The 13,035-nt window shown below is 54.1% G+C and overlaps 1 protein-coding gene across 2 annotated transcripts in view; it reads right to left on the bottom strand.

Moving 5' to 3' along the window:
• PRMT8 (protein arginine methyltransferase 8) overlaps positions 1 to 12,590 on the bottom strand; it is a 70,013-nt gene extending 57,423 nt beyond the window's left edge. For both annotated transcript variants that reach the window (XM_040233742.1, XM_040233743.1), the window contains exon 1: positions 12,263 to 12,590. In XM_040233742.1, the coding sequence (XP_040089676.1) occupies positions 12,263 to 12,487 (225 nt within the window). In that variant the 5' untranslated portion in view covers positions 12,488 to 12,590. The remainder of the gene's footprint in view (positions 1 to 12,262) is intronic.
• Positions 12,591 to 13,035: the final 445 nt, after the last annotated feature.

Below are 13,035 nucleotides of genomic sequence, written 5' to 3'. Positions count from 1 at the left end.
AGCCCTGACCTCCCCCAGCCCTTTCTGAAACTTAAGGCTTGCCTGTTCAGAAGGGTATTAAATGTATGCCCTCCCAGGTGGCTCAATGGTAAAGAATCCACCTGCAATGCAGGATAGGCATAAGATGCAGGTTCGATCCCTGGGTCAGGAAGATCCCCTGGAGAAGGGGCATGGCAACCAACTCCAGTACTCTTGCAGAGAATTCCACAGACAGAGGAGTCCGACGGGTTACAGTCCATGGGGTTGCAAAGAATCAGACAAGACAAGCGACTGAGTATGCACACACTTGTTTATCTGAAAATTGCTTCCCCAGTTTGCACAACTGTCCCTGTCTCTGCAGTCCTGCCTTTGCTGCTTGGTGGTGAATATCTTTCTGGGGCAGCTTACCTGCAACCTTTCTTTGGGTTGGGGGATGATGACTATGGCCTCAGAGACTTCCTTTTTAGGGGATGCTGTGTGACTGACAGTCCCAACCAGTGTAAAAGGAAGGGTGCCATAATGATTTAACACCAACATCCATAGAACTGGCTTCCCTGGTGACTTAGTCAGTATAGAATCTGCCTGCAATGCAGGAGATCTGAGTTTGATCCCTGGGTCTGGAAGATCTCCTGGAGAAGAAAATGGCAACCCACTCCAGTATTCTTGCCTGGAGAATCCCATGGACAGAGGAGCCTGGAAGTCTGCAGTCCATAGTGTTGTAAGAGCCAGACGCAACTTATCAATTGAACCACTACCACCATCCATATAACACTGTCCATGCAGGAAAAGTACATGTCACAGTGATCATTCATAGGACAAAAGGTTTCTGACCTCTAACAGGTATCAGCTCCTATGCTAGGTGCTGGGATCCAATGGTGAACAGCACAGATGGAGCCCCTGCCTTCACAAAGTTTATAGTGGACTTGTCAACGAGGAAGTCAGCCAGTGAGTACAGAGTGCTACACACTGTGACTGGTGTAGGATCTGCGACATGGGTAGGATCACATGGTGGAGAGTGGGGAGAGCTAAGTCTGACTTAAGTGAGGGAGTGGAGTCAGGGAAGGCTTCCTGGAAGAAGTGGCATCTAAGGTGAGATCTGAAGGAAGAGTGTTGAAGGAAGGTGATGAGGGGAGGGAGGCAGGTGAGTGTAGCTAGAGTGGAGGGGAAGGACATCAGAGAACAGCGCTCTGGGGTGTGAGCTTGCAGAGCCCTCTAAGTCCTGGCAAGGAGGTGGGACCTTCTGCAGTGATAATGGAAAAGCCATTGAAGGCATTTGAGGAGGGGAGTAGCACAGTCAGGCCGCCACTTCAGAATGCGGGTTCATGCTGCTGTGAGGACAGATCAAAGCCAGGGGCGGCTGGTGGGGGGAGGAGGGGTGGGGTGCACATCTGGAGCAGATGCAGAGAGTCAGGCAAGAGATGGGCAATGTGCCCAGGATGGCCAAAGGGAGACCCGAAAGAGGAGGACAAAGTCAGGGCAGAGGACAAGCCAAGGAGACGGGACTGGGACTTGCTCCTTGGGTGACCTCACAACCCAAGATGAGGACCAAGAAGAGGGGGCCGACGTAGGAGGAGGTAATGCTCCCGAGGTACCCTGTGATTCTGAGGTCCCTGAGAGGCCCCGAGTGGTTGTGTCCAGGGGGCAGCCAGACAGAACGGTCCAAGCTTGGGGCCCAGCTTGGGGTGCAGCTGAGAAGCACCAGCATATTGGAGAGAGGGCGTGAGAGGGTCTGGACATGGCGTGTAGAGCAAGATGGGAAGGCCACCCACCCCCCACCCGAGGAAAGCAGCATCTGGGCTCCGTAACAAAGGTCGTGCATCGGCTGCGAAGCTGGGGCTCCGGACCCCCTGACCCTGACATCCAGCCCAGTCTCTACAATGTCTCCTCCCTGGAATCTTGTGCCCCACACACAACACTCCCCACCACGCTGAGTCACCATTCCCTGACTCCATCTCAGAGCTCCAGGCCAGCAGGGACGTGTGTACCTCGTGTGTGCTACCTGCAATGAACTACAAACCACGAGTGATAAGTTCATAAGCATGGGAACACGTGCTTCTACAGATGCCTGTCCACACCCCCTCGCATAAACACGCCTGCCACCCTGCTACCTGGATGAGGTGGTTCACACCCACTCTGCACTGGAATCTGAAAAGACGCTTCATGCTTTGAACTGTAAACTATCCCCTAAAAGCAAAACAAAAGCTGAGCAAATAAACTCAGAGCTACAACAGGGGGGAAGAAGGAGAAAACATGCGGGTTTCTTTTTCTCTGTCTTCTATCGCAATCGTATTTAATCCTTGTTTGTGGACCGTGAAGTGGGTTTTAATCCCACAGGGATGAAGATGAGATGATCAAACTCAAGGCTGCCTCCAAAATCTTCCCCACCTGCATCCTGGGACCATAGCTTTCATTCTGGAAAGCAGGAGCAGAGAGACTTTCCAGGAGAAGGAAGTTGGCTGGTACACGCGATATGCAGGTTTATCTCCTTTATTCACTCAATAAATATTCATCAGTTCCCCACTCGGTACCTGAAGGCGAGAGTTGAACTAATGTGCATTAATAGAGAACATCCCTTAATTAGGAGCCAATTTACGCTGGCGATGGGCTGCAATCATTTTCTGGGGATCCTCCGATTGCACGTCCTCGGAGAGCGGCTGTCATAACTGCCTGTCAGGGAGCGATGAAGCCCTTGGATGTCACGTGCCTGTGGGAATTGCAGCCTTTCATTTCCTGGCAGCCCCAGCCATGAAGGGCCACCCCTTTCCCTCCCTCCAGCTAACAAAAGAGGATCCTTCACAACAGAGCTGCAGGTCAGGCTCTGATGGAGGTGTTTGCTAATCGCTGCTTCCTTTAGAGTGGTCTGCTCTCTACAGTACAACCCTCCGGTCAAGCCTCACCCGTGGTGAATACACTCTCCTGGGTCCATGGCCGAGAGGGCAGTGTGTTTAACTTGGTATTTAACACCTGACGTGCGGAGGGAGACTGGGCCACATCTCTGTCCTCCCTCCTCTTCCGCCAGGCCTCAGTTTCCCTCTCAGGAATGTGGGGAGGGGAGCTCGATCCAGCCACTGACCAGTAGTAGTCACTCTCATCCCAGGAGCAGGGCTTGAGGGGGGCCCAGAGGAGGCTGAGAGGTCTGCAGTGGGTGCTCATCGCTCCCAGCTTCTCTCCATCTCTAGGGGCTCCATGACATTTTGTTTTCATGCTCTGGGTCTTGCAGATACCAGAACCCTGGACCCAGCATTGAATGTGCATGTGGAATGGGGTAGGTAGGGCAGCCCGCGGGGCTTGGAGGACCCCATCCCTCCTGAGAATGTTTGAATCGGTGAGTCCATCACATAAGCAGGGGACACCTTTTATTCATCTGTGTGCCGCCCTGCTCCTTTGAGACATTTCCAGAGAAGCCCAGATGATAAATCAGAGCTTGTCTTGAGCATCTCCCTGTGTGACAATGTGAGCTTTATGTGAAGTCACTTGTTTAATCCTAGTAACAGCTTCATGGGAAAAAAGTGCTACCACCACATTATAGATGATTAAACTGGGACAGGTGATCATGTAACATGTGCACGCCTGAGGCCCAACTGGGCTGAGGTCTGTACCTGGGCATGAGCCCCAGGGCCTGTGCCCCGAACCTTTGCACAAAACTGCCTTGGGCCCAGAAGCCAGTGACCCATGTGGCTTAATTGTTTGGAAGGTGCCCATAAAGTCTTCACCCCTCCAGTCCTCCAGAACAGCCCTTCATGGAAGCTGGCAGTGGGCTCACGATGCTACCACCACAATAAGTCTCTGGCTACAGGAGAAGAGGATGACAGAGAATGAGATGGTTGGATGGCATTACCAACTCTATGGACATGAGTTTGAGCAGGCTCCAGAAACTGGTGATGGACAGGGAAGCCTGGTGTGCTGCAGTTCATGGGGTTGCAAAGAGTCAGACATGACTGAGTGACTGAACCACTGCCAAGCTAGTCTCCTCAGAGGACCAGTGGATTGAACACATGGAGCCAGGTACAGGCTGGCAGGCTCCACCCTCTTCCACCCATGGATGTCTATCAGTTCCTTCCAGCCCTCCGGCGGTGAGAGCTAGTGTGGAGCAAAAGTGAGGACAAGCTTCCTGCTGGGAAGGGGATAAAAGAGCGGAGAGAGGCCCCCATCAGTAGCAGAGCCCCCAGCTCCGGAGCACCTCCATTCTGCTACTTGGGGGCCTACAAGGTTTGTCAAGATACCCAACCACTGTGTTTCCATTTCTTCAATTACAACACAGGAATAAGAAGAGTTGCTTTGCAATTTGTGTAAACTAAACAAGGCAATACATATGAAGCACTGAACACCGTGTCCAGCACAAAATAAAGACGTGAACACGGCAGCTCTTGCTATAATTCTGCTGCTACTCAAGGAAAGTGGACCCAGCCAACGTGCTGGGGAGGTGGTGGGGGAGGTGGACAGTGGGTGGACAGGAGAAGAGAGACTACCTCCACTGATTTTGCAAGTATTTTGAGCCCTGTTCATTGTCATCTGCAAGTCACTCTCTTCTCAGGCCTATGATGTGTTGGCTGAAGTCATGGGTTGAGTCGTCCCCCCAAAAGATGTATTGAAGCCCTAGCCACTGTTAGTGCTTCCCAGGTGGCCCAGTGGTAAAGAGGCGTGCAGGAGACTCGGGTTTGATCCCTGGGTCAGGAAGATGGACAATCCGCAGGAGAAGGAAATGACAACCCACTCCAGTGGGAAATCCCATGGACAGAGGAGCCTGGTTACAGTCCACAGGATCACAGAGAGTGGGACATGACTGAGTGACGAAAGAGCAACCCCTGTGACCTGTGAATTTGACCTCATTTATAAACAAGATCTCGCCAGTGCACACGGGGGGCGGCGGGCAGGTGGAGATGGAGGCAGAGAGGTAGTGCTGCACCTACGAACCACAGCACAGCTGACAACCACCAGAAGTGAAGAAGAAGTCAGCGAACACAATCCCCTAAGAATCTCCGGCAGGAACCCCACCCTGCTGACGCCTGGATTTCAGAACATCTGGCCTCTGGAGCCGGGAGACAACAAATTCCTGTTGCTGAAGCCACCAGTTTGTGGTGTTTTGTTGCGACAGCCCGAACAATGAAATAAAACTACAAAGATAAATTAAAAAACAAAGTTCCTGTCCTGAAGTCTCTGCTATTTACTTCATCCCAAGAAAGAAGCTGGATGAACGTTCAGATTTAACAATGATCAGACAATGGCCTTGGGTCCAACTTTCAAAAACATATACTTTGTTACTCAAGAGTTTTTCCTGGCCCACTGATGAGGATTTTGGGCTCAGGGGCATCGTGGAACAAGGACTGTCCTGGCCATAGGTCCCCGCCACCCTGGGGCACAGCAGTGATGGAAGCAGGAGAGGAAAGCCAGGGCTGGTGTCTTTTCTTCGACTTTTTCCCAATCCACCATTTGTGGTTTCTCCAGTTAATTTCTGCATCTGCATTCTTTCTCTTCGTATTTATTTTGAATATCTACTCTGGTCCTCCTGCTGCCTTCACAGCCCCATAGAGTGGAGAAGCCACAGGTCTCAGTGGCTAGAAAACCAGAGCTTGGGTTCCGTCACTCACTCTCTGTGGGATCTTGGGCAAGTCACACTAAGTTCCTGCGCTTTGGTTTCTTCATCTGTCCCATGAGAATAGGATGTAACTGGTGTTGTGCATGGTGTACAGGATGGAGCCGATGTATGCAATGTAGGACGGCATCTCTTACGCGAGACAATAGATGCCAAAACATTTGAAGTGTCATATGAAAGGGAGAGATATCTTGTTATGCACAATTCCCAGATCTTATATAGGGTAACAACTAGTTTTTAGTATTCTGTATCAGCATACACCAGAAAATTAGTGCCAAATATCAAAAGCAATCAATTAGAGTCTAAAGAAGGTAGAAATGGCATTGACTTAGGAGGAAACATGGTATTAACACCAACATTGAGGAACTCTGGTGTTGGAAAAATTTTCCTGCCTCTTAAATAACTTAAAGTTCCCATCCGGCTCTAAGAGTCTATGACCTTATGAAAATGTATACATTGAGCTATTTGCTTGCATAAAATTACATTTTAACAAGAGATCCTTACAGACTTCCCTGGCAGTCCAGTGGTTAAGAACCCACCTGCCAGCACAATGGACATGGGTTCAATCCCTGGTCCGAGAAAATTCCATATGCTGCGGGGCCACTAAGCCCCTGCTCCACAACTACTGAGCCCAGGAGCCACAGCTACTGCAGCCTGCCTGCTCTAGAGCCCGTGCACACATCTGCCACTGCAATGGGAAGCCCGCACACCGCAAAGAGTAGCCCTCTCCCCCTGCAACCAGAGAAAGCCCTCGTGGAGCAACAAAGACCCAGTGCAGTCAAGAATAAAAATGAGTTTTTTAAAAAAATTGTTACTTATGGGTCATCCAATACAGATCTGGGCAAAGTTGGGATGCTTGAGGGACTTCTAATAACAAAATAAAAAAGCCTTTTGGTGTGTGAAACATCCAACCGTCTGGGTACCCCTGGAGGGGTATATCTTCTCAACCCCACCTCTCCTGGCTAGTCAAGAATTTCAGAGGAAGGGGTTGGCATCACTCAGAACAGAGTTTAGTAGAGAGGGTGACAGCCCTCGTACAGTCCCCAACGCAAAAGCAACCAGGCAGTCTTTAATCTCCTTTTAGAACAGAACAAACCAAATTGACTCCCATGGCAATGAAGAGGTGGAGCTCAGACCCAAGAACTTCCTGACTGAAAATGCATGAGGAATTTGGTGAAGCTGCCTTCTCTGAAGCTCTGTAACTAACAACCAGGGGACCAACTGCATCGTGGGTGCAGGAAGTGGGCTCGGGATGGTCCTTGCTGCCCGAGCTTCCTCTCCTCTGGCCAAGCCCGTGCACGACTGACAGCAATGCCTGCCCATCACACAACACCACCGTCTGCTTTCAGTTACCTTGGCAGCTCACATGTCGCCACGCTGCCCATCCTTCCCCCGCTGGCACAGGAGACGCCAAGGTGTAAATGCTGTTTTTACAGATTGTTCGCATGTTCCACGCTGGAATGTGATAATCACTTCACATCGCAGTTAGCACAGAGGAAATGAAAACCACTCCGAATCAGAGACAGGAGTGCGGTTTCACCCTCTCTGACAGCCAAAAGCCAATGGAGGACTTTCCCAAGAGCCAAATTTTCCAGGAGGAAAACAAAACAAAACAAAACAAAACAAACGTGGGTATCTTCTTAATTCTCCTGAGCTCAGCTCAGGATGGAAATCCGCGTTTGCTGAGGGAGAAGAAATGCATGCAGACCATGGTTTTGGGGACCGATTCAGCTGGAGAAACAGGGCAGGGTGAGTCCATCCTGTTGGCACTTTCCCAGCGAGGCTCCTAAAAGCTGATGGCTTGATGGTGATCGCAAAGGCCTCTGGAGCTCACAAGGCTCTAAACCTTTTACACGAATTAATTCATTTAATCATCACAACAGCTTTATGAGGCCCAGAGAGGTTAGGGGTGCCTTGTTCATCATAACAACACATCTACTGAGTTCAGAGTAAAAGCCAGGCGGTCTGGCTCCAGAGCTCCACGCTTGTTAGAAAGAGACACAATGTGGACCCCAGAGAAGTGGGCCTGGGTCTTGCCAACTCTTGTCCTCTTCCTCCTCCTCGTCCTCTCTCACTTTTGTGCTATAGGACCACACACTTAAGTGAGAAACCCTGAGAAGAGGGATCTATCAGCCAAAACCACCAACAGGCACCAAGTCAGAATTCAGCCCCAGTCTCCCCATAACTCATAGCAGCAGTGCCCGTTGGCGCCCCAACCCCAATATCCTATTGTAGTTTTCCCAACCCATAAATATTCTCTCTCTCCTTGGACCAGTAAGTCAAGATGACATTCAAAAGCCAGTCTCCAAAATGACTCCTTTGCTAAAACTGTTTTCACACCCATGGAGGCTTCCCTTTGACGTGCTGAAACCCCCGTCAGGGAAGTCGGCACCATAAATAAAGCATCAGGCTCTCACTGAGTGCCCATAAAGCAAGCAGCAGCTCCAAAGCCCACCATCACCCACGGCTCCTAATTGGGCATTGTGATTAATCCATTTATTTGCTATTCAGACGAACACCCCATAGGAAGAATGTCATTACCAACTATTAAATAGGAACATGGATAACCAAAATGTACCCGGGCTTGGAGCTTTGCAGCACCGAATTCCCAGAATCTCCTCTCATTTTGTATTTTCTAGGTCCACAAGAACCTAAGCACAAAAGTGAGAGATAGGAGGCCCAGTTTGCAGAAAGTGATTAAGACCCAGAAGGCTCACGAATTTGTTCATAATCCTATGAATCAGTCAACATTTGTCAACGATTTTAATTTACTCTGCATCAGGCCCGGTGTCAGAACAGGGTAGACCTGCTCCCCCCTACCTCGAAAGTTCTTTATCCAACCGGAGAAACAGACATATAAAAATGCAATTATCTTGTAACAGGGAAAGTGAGAGATAGGTGTCAGGAGCACAGAAGAAGGAGAGGAACACTCCATCTCCATAGGGATGCAGGATACACGGCAGAGCTATTTAAATGGAAGGCTGCTCAGAGGAAGTGACCTTTGTATTGAGTCCTGCAGGTTGAGGAAGATTCCCCTCTCCCCACACACACCCCCAGCCAAGAGAAAGAGGGTGAAAGAGCAGCCCAGGTAGAGGAATCAGGATGTGCAAAGGCATTCAGGCATGAAGTCAGTGTTTGCAGAGAACTGCATGGGGCAGATACGGAAGGGTTAAGGACATCAAGTTTTATCCTGTGTCCTAAAGGGAACAGGGCGACATGGTAAGTTTTGACAGCAACGTCTGCTCTTGAGCAGGTCTGTGCTTCTGAAAGCCCATTGAGCAGTGATGACGAAGCTAGACTAGAGAAGAGGACAACGGGAAAGCGCCTGCTGCCTGAGTAAGGGTGGCAGCCTCGCAAGCGTGGGGGGCTGAGAAAGAGACTCTGATGGACCCACTAGGAGGTTCTGAAGGCACGCGTGGAGCAGAGGAGAGGGAGAAGAGGGTGCCAGGAGGGGAGGCATGGGGGTTGATGCCCTCAGCTGAGGAGGAGAAATGCACCTGAGGAAGGGAGCTGGAGAAAGTGGCAAGAACGTTGACAAACCCCCCCCTCCCGCCAAGCTGCACCCAGGATGCCCTCGGCCCCAGCTCCAAACCTGTCTGGTCAAGGGAGGCTCTGCTCACAGATAGTTTTATTCCCTGCTCTCCTTCCTGCATAGCGATTAGAATCTCTCTCCCTACCTTTACTTTGTGAGTGATCGCTTGCTCCCTGTTCTCCTTGCCTGTCCCAACACAGCATCTCTTCCTTCCCAAACATCCTCTCTCCCCATCCTCTTGCCTGCTCCCATCCACACATGGCATCATTTTAGAAGTAGCCATGTAGGGACTTCCCTGGTGGTCCAGTGGTTAAGACTCTGCACTTCCACTGCGGGGGTTGGGGGGCCGCGGGGTGGGTGCAGGTTCAATCCCTGGTTGGGGAACTAAGATCCATATGCTGCATGGTGCAGTAGAAAAAAGAATCAAGGAAGCAGTATAGGGCAAAGGGCAATGAGTCAGAAGTGGGGGCAGTCTGCGCTCCGAGGCTGTCCTAGCCGGTCAGGTAACATTTAGAACTTGCTGGACCTCTCTGCCTCAACATCCTCATCTGTAAAATGGGGCTATGCAATGAATTCTAACCTCTTTTCTCACAGGATTATGGTGAGGATAAAGTGAGATAAAGTGCTTGCAAACCACGCCAACAAAAGTCGGGAAAAGGTGCTACTGAATGATCTGGATCAGCCAGCACTCCTGTCCACCAAACTGTGAATTCCTTGAGGGAGCAGCCTAGTGTCTTTATCTTTGGATCTCGGGAACCTAATTATTCCTGGCACAGAATCAGTATTTGATAAAGATATGCTGAATTGAGAACAAGGAGAGCTACCACCATAGATACACACACATACACCCCGAGGCATCCTTGCTTCTCTCTCACCATAAATGCAGACAAACCCACAGCACCCCACTTTTGGAAGTACTGCTCTAGTCCTGGCTCATTCCAAAAACAGGCAGTTACTGGAAGAAAACCAAGCGATTGTCACGCTGCCTGGATGCCTCCACCGGGGCACGCTGGCCCAAGTCTGAATTCCTCCCTTTCTCGGGGAAGCTGCGAGGAACTGAACCCCAGATTCACTCCCCGCCCCGGGAGCCCCAGCTGGCTCTGCCCCTCCCCCTGTGTGCCAGGCGTGCGACGTGGGTTGTTTTTTTTTTTCCCTCCCAGGAGCTCGGCCGCCTCTACTGCTGTTTTCATTGATGCCTTGAGCAGAGCTGGCATGTGCAACCGCCGAGAAGGGGGAGCGTTGGAGCTGCGGGGGACGCAAGTAAAAATAGCCTGGCGCACGCACACGCGGCGCTCTGCCTGCTCCGGACGCCTTGAACCTTGGCGGAGGTGTGGAGCTCACCACAACAAGCTCACTGCGGACGCTGGCCCGGGGTCTGCGCCCGCACCCCGCGGGCAACAAGAAGAGTGCAGTGCGGGGGCCAGAGACCCGTGAAAACTTTTTTTTTTTTTTTTTTGGCGGTGGGTCGGGAGAAGCTGTTCTTTGCTGCCCGCGCTCCAGCCACATGGCTGCAGGGACTGCTACGTGCCGCTAGGCCAACGGATTACAGAAGTGTGGCCTTGACTCTGAGCTATTTTTAGAAACCACTTCTGCGGGTGGGCGATCGCAGCGAGGAGGGCGAGGGGTTCCGTACAGACGTGCTCTCTGCCTCGCGCTACACAGCTTCCTAAATGCCCTCTCGCCGGTGGGCGATCGGGAGGGGCCCCGCACGCGCTGGCTTTGCCCTAACTCAAGGAGACACAGTAGCTCCTGGACGCCCCGCTGCTCTCCCCCGGAGCATTTTTTGTTTCGAAATCGACAGGATGTGTGCTGCTTCTAGTTCCTCGGAGAACGGGGATTTTGAAAAGCTTTGCCGCCTCCGCGGTGGGGCAGAGGGTTAGCTGCAGTTCCGACCTGGAGGGAAGACGGTTGGGAAGGGTCTCTGCCGCTTTGGGCATCCCACGGACGGAGGGACAATCCCCGCGCGCCACACCTCCGTCCCCGCCCCACGCTGCATATGGGCAACCATCTGTGAAAGGCACGGCAGCCCCACCAGACACCAGGCTATTAATAGAGTCCGGGAGTTTGTTCTCTGTCTTTTTCCTGCCACCGAGTAAGGGATGATCTTCACACACACACATACACACACACACACCCCACTCCGCCCCCGCCCCGGCGCACCGTTCCTCCAGGAAGGTAAGGGGGCTGCCCACGCGGATCCCCTGCGTGACTACAGGTGCCCGGAGCCTACGGGCTGAGCCGGGGTCATGTCAGCAGAGTCAGAGCGAGGACAGGAAATCCAGCCTCTGGTCGGTCTCGGGACGCTGGGCTCTTGGCGGCTCCGAGCCAACTCGAGAGTCGAGAAAGGGCAGCTGCCGGGCTGCCGGAGGCGGGGGGCGGGAGCGCAATTTGCGGAGCTCCCACTACCTCCTTCTCCAAGCTGCTGCGGCGCGGCGCGCAGCCCCCACAGCGCGCACGGGCTCGGTTGCGGCAGGCGCGGGCGCTGTCCGCGGTCCTGAAGGTGGCCGCGGCCCGAGCTCCCTCCCCGGGTTAGCACCCCCGAGGCGGCTCGTAGGTCCCGGGTTGCGGACCTCTCCCCTGCCCCGGTCTGGGCACCAGGGTCTGTCGGCGGTGCCCCTGCCCCACCCTGGCGCGGCTCGGCACCCCCGAGGCCCGAAGCTCTCCGCGGTGCGGCGGGGACCGAGAGCGCGAGCTTGAAGGGTGACGGCCCGGAGGAACGGTCCAGGCCCTGCAGGGAAACGACCTGGCCCCTGGGTCGCCCATCCAGGCTCGGCACAGTCCGCCACTCTGGAGCCCTAATGGATCCCAGAGGAGAGGGCAGGGGAGCGCGGCCGCCCAGGGCTTGGGACTCGGGGTTGGGGAGGAGGGCGCAGCGGGCGCGAGCGAGCAGCGGGTGGAAGGAGAGGAAGCTGGGGTAAGAGCGACTCTTTTGCATTTTTCAAGAGGGAGGGGTCCTGAGACAGGCACAGTCTTTCCCCCACCCAGCACACACACACACCACGCACACACACACAGACGCGCAAGCGGCCGGCTGGAGCAAGCGGGATGGAGCTGAGAAAGTTTGGCACCGGGAGCGGCGCGGCGCGCGCGGGGGTCCGCGCGGCCGCGGGGTAGCCCGGCGGCTGCCGGGTGGCCGGGCCGGTCTCTGGCCTCCTTACCTCGGTGCTCTCGGCCGCGTTCTCCGCCATCTTCCTCCTTAGGAGCAAGCAGCGGGAGGAATGTTTCATGCCCATAAGAGCCAGCGAGGGTTTGGTGGCACAGTGATGGGAGAAAGAGAGAGCGGGTGTCGCTTTAAAAGAGAGAGAGAAAGAGAGAGAATGGGAGGGAAAAAAAAAAAAAAAAGCCCAACCCAGCCCCTCTGCCGGAGCGTCGGCCGGTACCATCAACGGCGGTAGGGTCTTCCCTGCCGAGTCCACTTTGTTTTATTCTCCTCGGAGTCCAGTCCTTCGCACAGATCCGAGCGGCTCAGGCGCCCGCGACCCTCTCCCCGCCCCTCTCTGGCCGCGCTGCGGGCCCGGCAGGCGGGAGGCAGCCCCCGAAGGCTCCGCGGCGGCAGCGGGGGCGCCTCGCCGGCTGCTCTGCTCGCAAAGTCCGGCCGGCCGAGGCAGCCGGCAACTCCTCTCAACTTCTGCCGATCGGCGGGCGAAGCCACACGCTCCCTGCGCGTCCCTCCCGGGGGCTGAGCCGGTGAGTGGGGGCGGGGAGGAGGCTGGGCCGGGCGGGCGGTGGCTGGGCGCAGACCGAGGGCTCCCGCGCCCCGGGGCCGCCCCCTCGGCCGGGACCCGGGGGTCTCTGGGCCGCCTCCGCTGCCCGTAGCCGTAGACAACTTGCAGCGGGGTGGGGTGGAGGGGAGCGAGGGCTGCGCGGACGCGGCTGGGCCGCGCTCGAGGCTCGGAGAAGGCAGGCGCGCCAGAGCTGGGCGCTGGCAGGT

The sequence above is a fragment of the Oryx dammah genome, unplaced genomic scaffold (genome assembly GCF_014754425.2).
Source record: "Oryx dammah isolate SB20612 unplaced genomic scaffold, SCBI_Odam_1.1 HiC_scaffold_29, whole genome shotgun sequence".
Lineage (NCBI taxonomy): Eukaryota > Metazoa > Chordata > Mammalia > Artiodactyla > Bovidae > Oryx > Oryx dammah.
This window is presented reverse-complemented; position numbering and strand designations above follow the sequence as displayed.